Source organism: Gopherus evgoodei, chromosome 8 (genome assembly GCF_007399415.2).
Source record: "Gopherus evgoodei ecotype Sinaloan lineage chromosome 8, rGopEvg1_v1.p, whole genome shotgun sequence".
In the NCBI taxonomy this organism is placed as follows: Eukaryota; Metazoa; Chordata; order Testudines; family Testudinidae; genus Gopherus; species Gopherus evgoodei.
In genome coordinates, this window is record NC_044329.1 from 64,627,744 (window position 1) to 64,647,379 (window position 19,636).

Here is a 19,636-nt window from a genome sequence, read left to right on the forward strand (position 1 = left end):
TTTTATAACAGCAGACAGAGCACAAACACCATCTTTCCCTTGGCAGGTCACCTTTAACTAGCCTGTATGCTGGTTCTAAGGAATTTATGTTTTCATTTTTGGGATTAAGGCTCTTCCTAATTAGCTTGAATTTAAAAAATTCCCCTTCATAAAGTTTAGTATCGTTTTGCTAGTCTTAGGTACAACCTGTCGCACAGAAATTCAGGACCTGACTTCCGTGGAAGACTTACCTGCCTGGAGAACTAGTAAAATGCTGACATCACTCAGGATTTTTAGTTGGACTGCTCATGACTTTTTTTTTTAATCAACACTTAACTTCAGTGACTAACATTTTAGATAAAGGTTGTATTTAAATATTGAGTACCTCTACCCCTTCAATTAAGCTGTTAGGGCTAACAATAAAAATGCTTTGAGACCACTAGCAAATTAAGAGGAAATTAAAACCAAACTTGATATCGCTGCTTAAAGCAAACCCTTTTCACAACTTATTTATATGTTATAGCAAAGTCTAAAAGGGCATAAATCCAATTTTTAAATATATTCTTTGAAGATGCTCTTTAGTAACTTAAGCATTTATTGGTCTGTGTTATTGCTGTTCTGGAGTATGTTTAATATAAATCTAGAAGAGGCAAGGGGAGAAGACATTAGATATAATGTACTCATTTGGCTACAGATGTAAGAGGAGGAAACGTTACGAGCCAAAAAATCCAACATAGTTCAACGTTTATTTGTATTAAAGTTGTACTCTCTTTTTTAAAAGGCTTTCTGAAACTGTGAGCAATGGATGAAGACGCAAACCAAATGCAGCCCTTGAATGAGAAGCAGGTGCTGAACTCTGAAGGTGGATATGTATGGCAGGTCACCGATATGAATCGACTCCACCGTTTCTTATGTTTTGGTTCAGAAGGTGGTACATACTACATCAACGAGCAGAAACTTGGCTTTGAAAATGCTGAAGTTTTAATAAGACTGATTGAAGATGGTAAAGGTTGTGATGTGGTACAGGAAATAAAGACATTCAGCCTGGAAGGAAGGGCAGCAAAACAGGAGCCCATGCTTTTTGCTCTTGCAATTTGTTCACAGTGCTCTGATGCAAAAACAAAACAAGCAGCATTTAAGGCTGTTTCTGAAGTCTGCCGCATACCAACTCATCTGTTTACTTTCATCCAGTTTAAAAAGGATCTGAAAGAGGGCATGAAGTGTGGCATGTGGGGCCGTGCCCTTAGAAAAGCTGTTGCAGACTGGTACAATGGAAAGAATGGCCTGGCGGTTGCTTTAGCAGTTACAAAATATAAACAAAGAAATGGTTGGTCTCATAAAGATCTGCTGAGGTTGTCCCACCTAAAACCTGCCAGTGAAGGTAACAGTAATGTTTTATTGACCTTGAGACTGGAGTAGTTAAGAAAATATGCTATACCAGATACTACATTAAGCCTTTCATTTCTAGCATATGTCTGTCCTGGAAGTCTAAAGGTCCTGATGGTGCAGTGGTCTCTCAGCATCCATGTATCCTTCAGGTTAAACTTTAGAAATAAAACAGAAGCTGATAGCTAGAAAATATGGTCTGTTTATCTTGACTCTTTAAGAATAAATGTGGTCTTTTATTATTTTGTGTAACTGCTGTCAAGAGAAGGCTGAATAATTCTTACAAATCATTCAGTTGATTTTTTTCCCCATCAGTTGGCAAATACATTTATTTTTTCATTATTCAACCAGATCTGTTGTTTCCTCATTATTTTTGACCTTTGGTCACAGTTTTATGTTTCTCCTCAAATATAATCTATTTTTATATGTTAAAAAATGCAGGTTACTTCAAAATGTTTTAATGTTTTGTAGCATGTTGGGGTAACTGAAATATTTATACATAGCAGATTGACAGTCATCTTTTCATTGTATGTTCTGACTAGTTTTTATCTCCTTATTTTTCACAACGCTGTGTTTGCTGGGGCATAAGGTAGGGGACAAAACATTGTAAAGAAGACGACTTAAGTTTCAGCCTTCTAAAGGGAGATGATACAGTAAATAAAATAAATCTTGGAAAGTATTCTGAATTGTGCATCCTAATGTATTTGACTGTAGTGTTCTAACTTAGACCTGCTCTATTGATAGCTGGCTACCAGTTCTGTGAATGAAACCATAGTTAAAAGCATCCTTCTAACCAACTCTACTGCCAGACTTACTAAACTCTCTGATAGCTGGGTCATAATCCTGAATGGAAAATATTTTTGTCTTTCAATAGGACTCGCTGTAGTTACTAAGTATATCACTAAGGGGTGGAAGGAAGTCCAAGAGGCATATAAAGACAAGGAATTTTCTTCTGAGACTGAAAAATTGTTAAAATATCTAGAGGCTGTGGAGAAAGTGAAACGTACGAAAGATGAATTGGAAGTTATTCATTTGATAGAAGAGTATAAGCTAGTTAGGGAGCATCTCCAGACAAACCATTTGAAATCTAAAGAGGTGGGTATGTGTATGTAAATATTAACATCTTGCATCAAATAACTAATGCCCTTTTAAAATTTGTTGTCTTTTTTTATCTTGACAATTTTGGATTGCTGAAAATGTATTTTTATCCAAATGGAACTCTTAAAGCTTTATTTTTTTTTTAAGTAGTTCATTCAACATGATGAAGCTCTCTGTATAATTCTGACATTTTAAATACATTGTTTACATATTTTGCTTGATGTTTTGTGTATACACCAGAGTCTGTCATCAAATTAAAATGTTGTTTCCCCCCATATACTACTGTAACAGGTGTGGAAGGCATTGTTGCAGGAGATGCCCATTACAGCAATGTTGAGGAATCTAGGAAAGATGACTGCAAATTCAGTACTTGAACCAGCAAGCCCAGAAGTAGCAATAGTGTGTGAAAGACTGAGAAATGAGAAACTGTTAAAAAAGGTAAGAACTGTTTTCACTACTCAGTGCTTTTACTTCTGATATGATTCTTTTCCTAAATTGCATTTCTTAAAAAGTGAGTGTATGTATTGATGAGAAATATTTAGGTAGGCTTTGACATAGTTAAATCCAATTACATTTAATAATTGCTAATCAGAAATAACCTTTTTATGTGAAAGGTTTTTTTTTACTATTCTGCAGTTGACTTCACTTTGCTTATGAACCGGAATTCAGGAAAGCACTTGGTCAAATACTTAACTTTAAGTATTTAACTTAAGTGTTTTCCTGAGTTGAGGCCATGGAGAATTTCATTTGCTGGTTTCATGCGTTAATGTTATAACTTAAGCATTCTTATGTCCTGCTTTAGTAATCAATTGTACATGGTCTTCTGAAGCTACTCCAATAGTGGGGTAAAAGTGCAGCAGTTGCTATTTCAGAGTTTGTTTGGATGCTGATATATAATTAGAAATAGTTTAAATTTATGAATTTCTGGAAGTTTAATATTGTTAATGGAAAAATCCAGCAGAAGCCTGGGAATGGACTGGAAGAGCAGCCTGGTGTACGTTCCATTTTCAGGCCCCTGCACAAGGAGAAGGAGCAGAAGTGAGGTTGTGAAGGTATCTCCTCACTCTTAAGGATCCCGGAGGAATCTAGGAGAGCAAGTGGAGAAGACATACATAGAGTCAAGACAGGAGGACAAAGCATGATAAGTGGAGGAGAGACACTCTTCCCCCTGTTCCCACCCCCCTTACTATCTCAGCCTTTTGAGGCAGTTGGTGAGAAAATGAAGGAAGAAAGTGTGGTGGTCCTTGCCACAGTGATGGATGAGTTACTTGGACTTCAGCACGTGGCTTCTTCCCTGGGCCTTCCATGGACTGGGGATGATGCAGAGAAGACTGCAGTCAGGGAATCTTCATTTTCCAGGATCCTCTCCAGGAGGCTCACAGAAGAGCAGAAGCCTGTCAGAAGAAAGGATCTACTCTTTTCCCAGATCCCTCCAAAAAGCTTATAGCATCAGAACTGGCAGGGAAAGAAGTGACCAAAAGAGGGGAGGAGCTGTTATTAAAGAGGGGAGTAGGTGTATACATGTTTAGATCTGTTGGACCTGCACAGTTGCTTGTTGGCACAAGCAAGCTACATGAACACCACTAAAAGAGAACAAAATGAGGGGAAAAATAAATTAGTAAAGCAAAATAAAAAACAGTGGCTAAAATACATAACAGACAATAGACTGGTGGTCCCCAAACTGTGGGATGTAACCCCTGGGGGACACAGAGGAACATTCAGGCAGGCACATCGGGGCTCAGGCCAGCCCCTACAGGGGGCGGAGAGGGAGCACCAACCCAGCCCTGCTTTGGCCCCAGCTTTGCTCCAGCCCTGCCCCCAGCCATGGCCCCTGCTCCCATCCTCGGCCTTGGCCCTCAGCCACAGCTCCACACCCAGCTGCAGTCCCAGTCTGCACCACAACCCAGCCTCAACTCTGCTCCAAACCCTACCCCCAGCTGCGGTCCCAGCCTCGACCCCCTTACCCCTATCCACATAGCCTGACTGTTGCTTCAGGAGGTGTGAGTATGGACATGGACAAAGCAGGGAACCCTGAAAAGTTTGGGGACCACTCAATAGGCTAACATAAAGTACTTTTCCAAAAAAATTAGTTTCAAATAACTGAATTTGGCAGCGTACTTTCATATTTAATACATGAAAATGACAACTTTTCTATTTTGAAAAAGGATTTATTTTTTTCCACTTAGCTCTGAGATGAAACCCTATTTAAGTGCTATAGTAGGTCAACCTAAAAGAAATCTCTTTCAGTTATTAAGATGGAGAATGCTTAACAGGGTTGTATTCTGTCCCTCAAATCTTCCAAGCTAGAAGATTCCCAGGCATAAGTTCTGTTTCTTTCCCCCCTTTTGTTATTACTTTAAATTGTTGATGTTTTCATCTTATACTAGATTGGTCTAAAAGTATGCCTGTTGATTTTCTTTTTTTTTTTTTTAGATCTGTCAGTTGACCATGAGATTTTTGTTAGCGTGTTTGCGAACAAGCTTGGATGGGTGGAGCTGCTGCTGTTTGATTCTGTTCTTTCAAAAAAATTCAAAAGATGTTTATGGGCAACTTCAGCTCTGTCCCAAGCACTCACGTAGAGTGTTGCAGGGATTGATATTGTCACTTCTTTGATTAATGTGTATATGATCGCTAGGAGGGTTAGTGAAGAGACATAGGCTGCAATTCAGTCAATAGGTTGATGATACACAACTCTACATCTCTATTGCATCTGACCCAGCTGGAGAAATGGAACAACTTGTTTAATGCCTTGATGAACTTAGGGCATGGATGAGAGCTAGCTGGCTGCAAAGCAATCCAGAGAAAACTGAGTTTATGTTGGTGGGCACCCTCATACCCTTGCCCCTCACAGAAGGAATGTCACTGCAATTTGTAAAACAGGTACACAATATGATGGTATTGTTAGATCCTGGGATGCGCCTGGGTGCCTTAGTAGAGATTTTTCATCTGTGCCTGATCAAAAGAGTGCAATTTTGTCTATGTTTTGTGTGAGAGAGAGGACCTTGGTGACATTATCCACGCTTTTGTTAACTCTCAAGATTAGACTGCTGCAATGCACTGTGCACAGGGTACACATTAGGACTATTTGGAAGCTGAAGGTAGTGTGAATACTTCAGTCTGCTTATTAAGTGGAGTTGCACTTTGGGAGCACTTTAGACCAGTGCTGTGTGATCTGCACTGATTCCAGTAATTCAAAGTGTTGTTTATAACTGTGAAGCCTTAAATGTATGGGTACCTGATTAGCGGAATGATTCGTGCCAGGGTACACTGCCGCAGTTGGCAATGGATCTGGAGTTCTCTCAACATAAATGAGAGAAAGCTACTGGGGAAAAAATTGCTGTGGTAAGTCATTGAATTTTTTTTAAGTTGCTTCACTCTCCTCCTTGGTTTGCTGGAGCCCAAACTTGTTAACCTTTGGGGCATACTGTAAATTTGTGAAAATTGTGAAATTTCTGGGGGTGCCCTGTAATAATTTATGTTCTGTATTGGCCTGGTTGTTGGGATAGTGTTTGCTGTATGACAAAATTGGTTTAACTCAATTGAGCAGTCTGCAATATAGGTCAGAAGGAGAAGAATCGCTTAATATAGCCATTTATCAGCAAACACTTAAGAGTTGGTAAGGGATAATGCCAAAACGATTGGACTTAATTATTCTGTCTCTGGCCTATGGCCAGCCTGTGAAACTGCTTTTAACAGGAATGGCTCAGACTTTTCAGGCACAGGAGAACAAAGAACTCAAAAGGTTTTTAAAAGGACTGTTTTAAAAAGGAGACATAAGCAAGTAACCAGACTTAAACTAGCCTCAGGCACAGGAACCTGGTGTCTGGAGAAGCTAGGCTTACATAGGTCGCCATCATGAAGTGGTGGGAATTAATAGTTAAGATAGACATGTGTGTAGACTGTTTGTTTTAAAATCATTTTTCTCTAAAGCTTTGTTCCTACTACTAAATAAAAAATACTTTTGTTTTTGAGAAGGTTGTTGATCACTGCATATCACTGGTTTTTGAAGGGTAATTGTACCCAGCCCCAGGTCTAAGAGTGGGAGAATTGCAAAGTTCCAGCCTGAGTCAAGTAACGGTATGAGGCCAAACAGCTGAGGAGGGTACTGTCAGACCAGAAAGGGGACAGAGGTGCAAGCAGCCCTATAACCTTTTTTTCTCTCTTTAAGTATGTTGTTGTTAAGGGATGTGGGGATTAAAGTAGATATATTTGTGCATAGCCACATTTGTTTTTATTTTGTTGTGATTTTTAATTCAGGAAATAAGTGCACAGAGAGAGCCTATAATTGTATTTTAAAAATTTGAAGAAACAATAAAATAAGGCAGATAATTGCAACTGTAGAGAGAGAATGCAATTTGTAGTTAATAATTTCTGCAATAATTGAACTTTGGACTTTTAAATGTATTTTTAAAGCATGTTTTGTTTATAGGCTCGAATACATCCATTCCATGTTTTGGTTGCATTAAAAACCTACAAAACAGGACATGGAAACCAGGGAAAACTTCGGTGGCTTCCTGATAAAGACATTTTAGAAGCTCTTGATGTCTCTTTTTACAAAACATTCAAGGTAATGGTCTGTTTAACTATCATATTGTAGATTCCTGCTAGAGAAGTCATAAGCCTGGCTTTGCAAATATCTGGAGTGTTTTAAAGCAGAGTAGGCAATAAGATACACAAGTATTCTTACTTACTGAGATTGGTCCTAAAATTTTCTCCAGGTATGATGGGGTGGACTAGGCCCAATGCTCCCCTGCTGGAGGCCACAGGATTCTACCATACCCATCCCTGAAAAGGAGCACTGGAGAGGTCCTTCAAGGGGCCTAGAGCGGTTGCGAGGAAGCAGCCAATCAGAGAGGCGGCTGGAACGGCCAGTGGGCCAGAAGAGCCATAAAAAAAGAGCTGCAGAACAAAGCAATAGTTAGTTAGTGCTGGAGAAGAAAGGACTGCATGCCTGGCTAGAAGAGCAGCAGGACCACAGACAGTCTTCTGGCAGGGACCAGGGGAGCAAGAGGCGTCTGGCTGGCTGCTAAGACTGAGCCAAAGACAGTTTTCTAGCAGGGGCCCGGGGAGCAATGAAGGAGCTCTTGGTTGGCTGCTACTGAGTAGGGAGTGAGCCTGGGGAGGGCTGCAGGGTATGGTCCCATATCAAGGCTGGGATTAATTAAAGACAGCCCAGAGAGGGCTAGAGAAACACCACCAGTGGGGTACTGAGATAGACCCTGGCGGACTGTATACCCCAGAAGGGGTTTGTTCTGGTTCACATGCAGATAGTGTGAGAGACTCGGTCAGAGGGCTGAGTCACTGGAAAAACTGCCTAAGAACCGCTGAAAGGGGCCACCAAAACTGAAAGGACGCAGACACCTCAACCAGAAAGGGGTGTTTGCAAGACGTGGGTAATGACCCCATTACATCAAGACTATTAAAGAACATTTTGCCTACTGCCTTAATTCTTTTTCTTATAGTGCAAGTGGATCTGTTTTCAGCTACCCAGTGCATTTAGTGGTTGTTTGTTTGTTTGTTTTTTTAAACGTAGATGGCCCAAAATAGGTGGTGGTTTTGTTTTTTGTTTAAGCATAGCTTAATGTTGGGGGAGAGGTTGTTTATTTTAAATTGAGTGACAGATTTTTTGCTGTCATTTTGTTAGCCATGTCTGATCATGAGATGTAGTCAGCTTTAAAGAACTTTATGGTCTGTGATATAAATGTGCCTTTCTGATAAGCATGATTTAATATATGAAGTGTTCAGGGGAGAAGTATTCTCCCCATAATTGAATTTTCCCCATATTTATTTAGGCACCTTAAAGTATAGTGTCCTTTTAACTTTTGTAGCTATCCATCTTTGTTCAAAAGCATTGGCACAAAATAAAAAATATATTACTAAATCATGTTATGAAATTATTACATAATAAAGTTCTTTCATCAGCTGTTAGCATTCCACTTTGTAAAACACAATATAATAATGTTTTCAGATAACCTACAGTTTCAGCTGAGGAATATCTGAACAATGAAGCTAATCTAGAAAGTGATAATTTTGATGAGTTAACCAAAACACTCGGGTACCTAGTTAGTTTTTGGTTTGGATTGGTTGTTTTTTCCCTTGGGTGTCAGGGCCTTTTCTGGAAACAGAATATTATGAAGTCAAGACTGCATTTTATTGCCATGTTTTTATGTCCATTGACTTTCAGATATTATGCATCGGTTAATTAGTTCTGTAATTACACTAGTTACTAATCTATAGTTCATGGGGAAAAAAATGCTGGTAAATGTTGAAGTAAGCTGGGTGTAATTCTTAAAAGGTTTACATTGTGTTGTAAGTTCTGTCACTAATACAGTATTTTGAAGTCATAGTACTTTTGCATTTAAACAATACCTAAATGTTTGGCTAAGTTGAATTCAGCTGCTGGCAGTATGGTTAGTTTCATTCGTTCTTGAGAGAACTTCATGTGGATTTGGTGATTTAGAGGGACAATTTTTCTGACAAATTTCTGTAATGAATCAATACCCCAGCATGATTCCATGGGCAGTCTTTCTGATACACTGAAAAATGAGGGTCCTGACCACGTGTCATCAATGAAGATTTCAAGACATTTTGTACCAGAGCCAGGGTTATTATTTAATCTCCTTTTTTGGCAAGATTTAAAAATGGGTAACTTCTTCCTGTCAAGCTAAATTCCCATTTACTTTAAACAGCTCAAGTTGCTCTTTTCCTCCTAAAACTTATTGTGTAGTTCTTACCTGTGTAGGATTGGCTCTGTATTTCAGAGCTAGATAAGTTATCTATTTTTATAAAAGATTCTGCAAATCATTTTAGAAATTTTTTGCATGAGCGGTATTATGTAAATGTAATATATAACATAGTATTGAATTTTTGTAGCAAAGGTTTAGTAATTTTAGTATTGTGTCAAAAGAGGGGGAATTCACTTGATTTGTTAGCTTCTTTAAATATACTCTTCTGGAATAGAAATGGGGGAGATGGGGGGGAAGGGGGAGAGAGAATTGAAAATAAATCAGTATTCTGATATTTTTATATATATATATTTTTTTCTGTCATTGTTTAGACAGTGGAACCAACAGGAAAGCGTTTCTTGCTTGCAGTTGATGTCAGTGGTTCCATGACACAAAGAGTTTTGGGCAGTGTGCTCAGTGCTAGTACAGTTGCTGCAGCAATGTGTATGGTAAGAAATGGATCTTTTCTTGTAGCCATCCAGAATTCTTTAGGCTTGATTATTTGGAACAGTGAGTCAGTATTGTACTGCTCTTCTGGCATAAAGATGCCTTCAAGATGCCACTAGAGGATTCCTTAAGCATGGTGGAAATCTGAGAGTGGCATACGGCCACATAAAGTAGCCTCTGTTTCAACTCCCTCCTGGCTTCTGGCATAGAAGATATGGCCAGGACACCCTTATGCATGGTTGCTAGAAAGGCCCCTGGAGACTGTTGGTAACCAGAATCAATAAGAGCAGCCTAAATACTAGGCTGGTACCCAGCATATATTAGCGGAATCTTCAGGCTGCTTTTGTCTTAAAATCACTTTCCTTGCAGCACAATGCAGACTGAATTGAAAGTGATTTGGGGAAATATTTATATATGAATCCATCTCATCAAGCCATGCTTTGAGGAATGTATTCACACATATGGAATGTTAATTTAGAAAGGATGTTAATATTTTAAATGGTGAGGAAAATACATACTTTTTTTCCTTTTTAGGTTTTAAAATTACTTTGCTGGAGATTAGTAATTTAGAAAAATACTCCAGTGCACTTTTCAAATAGCAGTCAATTTGTTTTTAAAACTTAAAGTTTAAAATGAAATTACTTGTGCTTTTTAAATTTCGGGAATATAGCAAAATAGAAATGTACAATGTTCAAAATGCAGTCTGTTTCCTATAACAGAAAGGAAAGAGAGAGGGAACAGAAAAAATGCAAACTTTTTAACTAGAAACTAAAAATTAAGGGTTTTTTTGTTTATAGTGATTAGGTCCATGAGTTCATCTTGGATTGCTGCAATATTTAGGCACTCTAGGCACAAACTAACTGCAGATAATTACAAAGTGATATAATTAAAATACTTGACCTAATTCCCTGAAACCTTATTTTTCTTCCAGGTTGTTGTACGCACAGAGAAAGATTCCAATATTGTTGCCTTTTCACATGAAATGGTCCCCTGTCCAGTGACGAAAGACATGACATTACCTCAAGTATTACTGAAAATGTCTGAAGTATGTGAACACTTTTAGTTTTGTTGTACTGTAGTTACTGTATAATTCTGATAAATTTATTGCCAAAAATTAAGACATAATTTGAGTGATTTAGTATTTGCATTCTAATTTGTGCTTTCTAATTAATCCCTAGTAGTGAATTTATTCTACATTTTAGTAAAATACTCTTCTTGTTTTTCTTAATATACCTGATTTCTACTGAAAAGCTATGTCAAACAAATCATATTACTTTACTATCTGAATAGTTCAACACTTCATTTTAAAGAAGTGGTATTGGCACATAATCTCATAAATTTAAAAAATGGATGAGAACAATAAATTCTGTAAGGCAAAATGGTGTAATTTTTTTTAATATTACTAAAAAAGCTTCTGCATTAGTACATAAAGTACTTTACATTTTCAAAGCAACTGTATAAACAATCATCTTTATATCTTCAATTTTGTATAGTCACTGCAATGTTCTAATTCATATTTTCCAGTACTGTTAACTTGTGCTTTACAACAGCATGTGCCGTAAAATTTATTAGTTTCTGGGAAATAAACTCCTCTGGTGATGTATACAAAGCCCATTGCAGTTGGATAAGACTCCAGTTGATATCAGTGGTTTGGTTAGCCTCCAATTACAGTATTGAGTAAAAAAGGCCAAAATTCAGGCCCCAGACCTACAACTTGATGAGAACAGGTAGACTTGTTCACCCATGTGGAACTCTACTGATTTCAGTGGACATGCATTGTTGCATTGCAGGATGGCACCTGCTGAGTTAGTCATCACAACTAAGGGCTGGTCTACACGGGGGGAAAATCGATCTAAGATACGCAACTTCAGCTATGAGATTAGCGTAGCTGAAGTCGACGTATCTTAGATCATCTTAGAATCACCCAATATCTTTCAACAAAACACTTCAGGTTTGATAAATCTGCATTTTCTAACAAAACCCTGTATCACTGAAATATTTTCAACCAGCTCTATAAACAAACATCATTTTAAATATATTTTGATACATTTTATGTTCAGTGTTTCTAATGCAATTAATGTCATAGAGTAACCCATTGAATGCTACATTGTAGATAGAAGTACGAAAGCTGTTAACTTTCTCATGTCCTCCTTTGTACTATCCAATTCAGGGCCACATTGCTGTTGGATAGTTAATCATAGCTGTTAATATGAAAGGATAATATTTATAAGATATCACTGTAATACTTCCAGCATTTTATGGTGAAGTGCCCTATACAGTTCTTAATAATATACTTATGTATTTTTAGATTCCAATGGGTGGCACTGATTGTTCTCTTCCAATGATATGGGCACAAAAAACACACACAGCTGCTGATGTCTTTATTGTGTTCACTGATAATGAGACCTTTGCTGGAGATATTCATCCTGCAGTTGCTCTGAAGGAATACAGGGAGGTAAATAACCTTCTGATAATACAGTATCATTTTCCTCTCATACAATAATGGAAAAAATATTAAATTGTTCAGAAATTTCTTTTGGAGGTGTAAGCATTTGTGGTTTAATGCAATAAATGTATGCTTTTGTAGTATAGAAAAAAGGTTCATTCTTGGAATCTTCTTAAACTCAGGGAGAAATGAATGGCATTAGTTGCAGATAAATCTTGGAACAAAACCAGGAATTTTTAGATAAAAATTTGTCATTAATTATTGGCCTAATATTTACATCCTGTGTTTAAGTTTCTGTAACAGAATTTGATATACTTAGTGCTTAGTGAATTTTTGAACTTTTCTCTTGGATATATGATTGGTAAATCAGTGAAATTCTACTTGTACAAAAAAAAGTGAAGTTCTGATATCCTTCAGTACTTTGTGATAGAGTTGTTTTCAGTAATGAAGTAAAAACTTGTATAGAAATAGCTGCCAGTATGAGATTATGGGAGCCTGCGAAGAAGACAGATCAACAAGAGTGAAAAAGCCACTCAAAGCAGAGCTTGAGGAAAGCTACTGAAATTACTAGCTCTGCAGGGTCTCCGGTAGCTTTTCTTGTGCTGATCATCTATGAGTCTATGAAAGCTCTGTAGACTTTCTCCCTATAAGTCAATTTGAAATGAAACTTCACTGATAATGAAGTCAAACTGCAGAAAAATGATTTCACTATAAACATAAAATGTTCAAATTCTAAACATAATAGATCTTTGACATCCTCAGTAGGCAAAAGATTTAATTTATATTTATATTATACCTTTTACTTTATATAACTCATGTGCGGACCTCAAAGTTCTTCACAAACACTAAAGACTTAGTTAATCACCACAGCACTCTTGTGAGGTAGGTAAGTGTTATCTCTGTTCTGCAGTTGGGTAAAATTGAGGCAGAGATGTTGAATGACTAAGCCAAGGGTCACCAAGAAGTCTGTGGCAGAGTTGAGACCTGATCTGACTGCAAGAGCTATGATTTATCCATAAATGCAGCTGTTCCTCCTATTAGGTGATTGGATGGCCATTACTGTCAATGGTCATCATATGAAATGTAGTCCATAGAAAATTTAAATGTTTTCATTTGAATAGTCTGTGCCGAAAAGTGGGTTAACTGTGTATTCCTGTCCCTAGGCTTTGGCGGTGTATAAAAGCAACTAATTGTATTTATTTCATTTTCACATAAATCAAACTGAGACTTTTATTTTGGTTACAAAAAAAAATATTAACAGCTAGATTTTGCAATTCTTACTCATGAAATCTCCTGCTGCCATCATCACTGAATCAGTGCACTGTGTAGTACCTGAGTAAGGACTGCAGGATTAGGCCCCAGATGATTTATGAATTTGTGTGTATATTCTGGTGTACTGAAAATGCTTTATTTGCTTTCCTTCCTACTTCTAGAAAATGGGTATTCCATCTAAACTGATCGTTTGTGGAATGGTATCAAATGGCTTTACCATAGCAGACCCAGATGATAGAGGCATGTTGGATATATGTGGTTTTGATACAGGAGCTCTAGATGTAATTCGCAACTTCACTTTGGATTTGATTTAATCTGTGAGCATCTGCTATTCACAGTGGATCCATTGCTGGCAAGAGACTCTGCCCTGAGAACTCCCAGCCAAATGTACACATGATGCACATATCAGAATGATACCTTTTTGTAAAGGGAAAAGCAGATGAGATATTACTTTTTTTTGTTGTTGTTGCACATAGTTTAAAAATAATAATGGCAAATCCTTCTAAATGTTGCTACACAGTTTATGATTAATTTCATTTATAATAGTTGAATAATACTAAGGTTTTCTGTCACTATACAATGCCTTTGTCTTCAATAATAAAATGATTAATTACTTCTGGTATTGGGAGTGAGGGCAGGAAAGGGAAATGGTGTTAATGTTTTTAAATAGTGTCAGTTTAACAGCAGTTTACTCAAGGGTTTTTTTGTTTTTCATCTTTGTATTTGAAAAGAATAAGATTCAACCATTTCCATTGTTCAGTTTCAGATCTATAAAAGAGAAATTATTTTCTGGAGTGCACTAGACCATGTAACTGTGATGGAGTGTAAAAGTTGTCAAATTTTATACTGACAAAGTGAAAGTGGAAATATGTGATTAAATTGTGATAATCAGACTTTTTTGAATAGATAACTATCTGGATCTTCTAAAATAAAATATGTAACTTTTTTGGTAAATTGAAAGGCAGTTTTTGTACATTGCAATTTCAGCAGCACTATTGTAAAATTTGTAGCTTTGTAAGAAATCTGTACAAATTCTTTTTAGCAAAAGAAAGGATCCCTGAAGTCATAAAATGAAGTCCCATCCTTCAAAGTAATAGCTTGCTGAGGTTTCAAGTGCTTTTTTGATGAGGAAGATTAACAAATGCATCTGAATTAGTCTAACTCAAATTTTTGTCATCATCTTAAAAAAAAATAGCTCTTTATTTCTGTATTATCTGCTCATTCTTTTGAAGAAATCTTCTCCTCCTAAAAAGGAGAGCACTTTCTGGCATTTAATCTGCTTAAAGATTAACTTTATTTCTCTGATTTTTAAAAATAAATTAAATCCATAGTCTATTTTCAAAACTACTTCTACTTCATAGTGACATTCTTTCAGTGATCTTTCTGCATTATACAGCTGCCCTCTTCACACTCAAAATCTTACTTGTTTAGCAATGTATTGGAAATGAGAGTTTTAATCTTCTGTATGACAATAAAGAAAGAAGAGGGCAAAAGGCAGAGGGGAGAAAGTTATGTCTACAGGTAACTTCTTGACTCTGTTTTAGAGCAGGAATTAATAATAACGTGTTTATATAATATCAGAAGGTCTTTTCAAAATGTCACAGATTAAGAACACAAGTTTTATCTTTAAGGTTTTTAGTAATACTTTACATCTTTCCCTAAATTGTATGCATTTGGCTGTCAGAGTCCTGCTCAGGGTGACCAGACAGCTAACATGAATAATCGGGACGGGGGTTGGGGTAATAGGAGCCTATATAAGAAAAAGACCCAAAAATCAGGACTGTCCCTATAAAATCAGGATATCTGGTCACCCTAGTTCTGCTGTCTGTGGTTATTTTAAAAGAGTAATTTGGTGTTTGTTTGAAAAAGACTGTAGTTATAAAATAAGCTAATTATAGTAAATAATACATCACACTTCTGTTTCTATGCTGAAAATATGCTTTGAGATGTAAAGCAGGTCTTCACATTTGAACAATGGATAAACTCTTGATATCTCATTATTCAATATGTTTAAAGTATAAAGAAAATAAGTTCAAAGTTAGTGTTTGTAGGATGGAGATTTTAGAGTCTGATAATATTTAAAATATCAGATGGGTGACGGCATGCCCCAGGCTTACTGCCTCAGTCAGACTAATGTCCAAGGTGTCATACTACTCATTTATGCCCTACTTCAAGGATTAATCAGAATAGTGAAGAATCCGACTCTGTCATGAATTTTACACGGACAGCACTTGAGCTGTTTTTTAAAATTATGTTGTTTGAAGAACTGGTGGTAATGGAGTAGTGCCTTTCAGTCAAAGTGAATGGAACTTCTTGCAGTTAATTGTTGGTAAGTGATAGTGCAGTAGTAGAATGAAGTTTTCAAAATGTGAGGCTACTAATGTTTTTTTCAGGTGACAATATCCAGAAGCAACTCCATTGCTTTCTTTGTAAAAGGAATTTCAAGAGGCAGCTGCCCCATCTTGTTTTTTTTCCTTGTAACCTATCCTTTTGGAGTGAGTAATTCCCTGACATTTTCAAGCCTCCTGCAAAAGAGGTGCAGAGAACGTGGGGAATATACTTGATCAAGATGTTTTTAGTTATTTCAAATAAAGGCACTGGTGGGTTTGTTTTTGTTTTTTAAATATAGTAATTTTTTCTAAATCACACAATAGTTGAATATTCAATAAAATGTTTACTACTGAGCCAGAAATGTTAATGAAAACTGGGTAGGTGTTGTAAGTACAGTTTCTTATTAGGAAGTAATAAAAGTCTAGTGTTTTAATATAAATAGTACATGGATTGGAAAATTAGGAAGGTGTGTACTTAGAAAATGTGAAGTGACCTTATGCAATTTTGCACAAAGTTATGATAATTAAAAGGATTTGATTGAACTAATGACCGTACTAACAGATTAACAGTGGAGAATTACATTAATACTGAATCACTGAAATAAGCCCAGTTGAAAACCTAAATCCTTGAACTAGATAAGGAGAGTGAAGGTAAACATTCAGTACAGTCAATAGGACATTAAGAACATCTGTTAGAGTTGTAAAACACTTCTAGTCATATCCTCTCCATTATTGAAAAGATGGAGTATGGAATATGCTCCTAAGTACTTATACTAATAGGGTTATAATTTTACATTCTGACTGGTTTTGTTTGTACTGATAGGGCTATATTGTCCCCTATGTGGGCTGTCTCCCCAAATGTTTCCATTAGTGGATGAGTAGGGTTTGTGCCTTCCTTCCATGGAAGTGGTAGAGAGAGGAGTCCTTTCCCCCCAATAGCAGATTGATTGAGATTTTCAAAGGCCTTATCTCTGGCAGGAGTCTGGAGACAACACAGAGGGGCTGCTGTCACCTACACCTCCTCCTGAAGGTTACCAGAGTACAGAGGGGGACAGCTGAAAGTTTAACACTGACAAGGTTGGTATTCGCGTACATGCTGAAGTCCTGCAAGTCTGGAAGACATATTGCCATTCACCTCATTCTCTTTTAGCATATGGTTCTGAACCCTAAGGTCAGAAGCATAGAGTATAACATGACTGCTATTGTTATGTTCTTTAGTCATAAATCCAGTAATCCAACAGTTTCTATCTGCAAAATGAATAGGTCAAGATAATTTGCAAATTGGAGTGTGGATGTGTGTGTGGGTAAGGACTAATAGTTACAGTAACATTAAAAAAATTAAAATGTGTGAGCTAAAGGCATAATTGCCAAGCTTTATTTAGAATTAAATTACTTAGGTAAATATACTGAATTGCATTTTCACCAAAGAGGAGAGATGACCTTATCAAGTTAATGTTGTTTGCATTGGTGGAACACTTTGTTTCCATTTGGCTCTAGACAAAATATAATCAGATACAATTGTACACTAAGATTTATTACAGAAAGGGGAAATTTAAGAGCTAGTTTAAAATTAAGTTTTTCAAAGCGAATATGTCCAAATGTCTGCAATGGGCAAAAGTCCAGTTAGGGGTGTGATTTGATTTCCTGATACCTGCCTGAATAAAGAGGCTTTCAAATCAATTTACATTTCACTAGGAACCCCCATGCTAGTCTTAGATTTTCATTAGAATTATTGATAGCTACAGAATACATATTGTGGGTTGTTTAAAGAATGAAAAACACTTAGTAATATCTGGGTTTGTAATATAAAGTGCTGCTGTGCAAGAGGTTAATGGGGTTTGGAACCATTTCAAAAATATCTAACATTTTCAGGTGTTAGGATAACATCTAACTATTGTGTATATTTAAGGATGTAATGGTGACAGGCTTGAGCTTTAAGAAAGAAATGGCGGGTGGAGAGAACTGGAAGCATAATATGTAAGTAAAATACAGAAAGGGCGATCAAGTGCTCATGAATTTTATACGCCAAGAGCTTGCCTCAAAGAAGTGAGAGGATACGTTTTTGATCTGAGCAGTGACAAGAGAGCCCAAACTGTAGACCCATTGACTCTTCCCCAGAAATCATGTTCATCTATGTCTGGTAATTTTGTTCTTTACTAATACTATAAGTTCAATGAATTTGCCTGGTACTGAAACTGGCTTACTGGCCTGTAATTTCCAGGATCTCTTCTGGAGCCTTTTTAATTGGCATCATATTAGCTCTCTTCCAGTCATCTGGTATGGAAGCTGATTTGAGTGATGGCTTACATACCACAATTAGTAATTCTGCTATTTCATATTTGAGTTCCTTCAGAACTCTTCGATGAATATCATCTGATTTGGTGACTTTTTACTGTTTTATCAATTTGTTCCAAAACCTCGTCCATTGACACCTCAATATAGGACAGTTCCTCAGATTTGCCACTTAAAGAATGACTCAAGTGTGAGAAGTCTCCCTCCCATCTTGGGCAGTGAAGACCAATGCAAAAAATTCATTTAGCTTCTCCACAATGGCCTTTTCTTTCTTGAGTGCTGCTTGATTGTCCAGTGGCCCCACTAATTGTTAGGCAGGCTTCCTGCTTCTGATGCACTTAAAGATGATGATAGTTTGAGTCTTGCTAGTTGCTCTTCAAAATCAGAGAGAAAATAAGACTGATCGGGGTGATATTCCTGCTCAGACAGCTGCAAGAACCTCACCACTGCACATGCTACAGGCAGTTGGAGAGCTCAGGAGAAGCCTTAGCAGCACCAGCAGCTCTGTGGAGGATTGGAGAATTGATGCAAATAAAATAATGCCAGCTTTGTGAGGTACATCTTAAGTACAGGGTTTAGTAAGTTGTATGGGGCTACCTGCCTCCTTTTGATTTGCAGAGCTTAACTAACATCTAGAGAAGGTGGGTATGTATCAACATAAACTAGGAGAGAGAAAAAACTTGAATATAAAATTTTTGATTTAAAAAACATGGAAAAGTTGTTCTTTAAAGATGGAAATATATATTTAAGGTACATACTTTTCCCTTTTCCCTCAGACAACCTTAATCATGATCTGCAAAGAATAAATTGATCTTGAGTTATTTTTATGATATATAAAGGCAGGATTTTGTCACCAACCTTTTGCTTGACATAGTTTAGCTTTAGTAATTTGTGGGGGGTCCATCCTCGTAGAACATGTGGTGATGCAAGAATATATGAAACATGAGATTGAGACTGGAAGTGGAGCAATTAAGGGGAAGGGATTTTGTGTCTGTTTAGAACTTTTGTTAACCCCCTATTTAATTCCAATGCTTAACTGAGAGAGAGAAAAAAGGATGTCTTGGTTAAAAATCTGACATTGCCTTGAATTAAAGTGCTAGGGAAAGCTTGTGGAGGACAGAGCATCGACACTGTTTCACAACAAAGCCGAGGAAGACTAAACTTGACACACCTAATATTTCTTTTTTTCAAAAGGAATCCTTTATGATTAACTGCTCCTCCCTCCCATGCTAATTTAGCACCAAGCTTTAAGATAGCTAGCAACTGTAAGACTGATATCTACGTAACAAGACAGATATGCATGATAGTAGTAACCAAGGGAGGTTTTTAAAATAATGCTGTCTTTCCTGCAACAGCTGTGCAGTTGTATATTAAGATGAAGCTTTAAGACTATCTGAGGCTGTGTCTTTTACACTGCTGCAACGTAACTGCTGGTGTATAAGATGCTGGGGTGAGTCTGTCACACTGCAGCAGGGAAATGTTCAGAACCATAGATTTGAGGGGGAAGTGGGTAGATAAATGAAGCACTGAGAGGGAAAGGAAGGAAGCATGGCAGAAATACGGTAGATTTACTCTAATTAGCTGTTACCTAGTGTTTGTTACACAAAGATCTCAAAGCACCTTACAGAGAAAAGTAAATATAACTGTCCCTGTTTTACAGA

General features: G+C 37.1%; 1 protein-coding gene across 2 annotated transcripts in view; it reads left to right on the plus strand.

Annotated features, from left to right (window-relative positions):
• RO60 (Ro60, Y RNA binding protein) overlaps window positions 1-17,657 on the plus strand; it is a 30,627-nt gene extending 12,970 nt beyond the window's left edge. For both annotated transcript variants that reach the window (XM_030572888.1, XM_030572887.1), the window contains 8 exons: window positions 761-1,360; window positions 2,240-2,460; window positions 2,755-2,901; window positions 6,893-7,030; window positions 9,521-9,637; window positions 10,567-10,680; window positions 11,944-12,090; window positions 13,515-17,657. In XM_030572888.1, coding sequence (XP_030428748.1) covers window positions 781-1,360; window positions 2,240-2,460; window positions 2,755-2,901; window positions 6,893-7,030; window positions 9,521-9,637; window positions 10,567-10,680; window positions 11,944-12,090; window positions 13,515-13,667 — 1,617 coding nt within the window. In that variant the 5' untranslated portion in view covers window positions 761-780 and the 3' untranslated portion in view covers window positions 13,668-17,657. The remainder of the gene's footprint in view (window positions 1-760; window positions 1,361-2,239; window positions 2,461-2,754; window positions 2,902-6,892; window positions 7,031-9,520; window positions 9,638-10,566; window positions 10,681-11,943; window positions 12,091-13,514) is intronic.
• The last annotated feature ends 1,979 nt before the right edge of the window (window positions 17,658-19,636 follow it).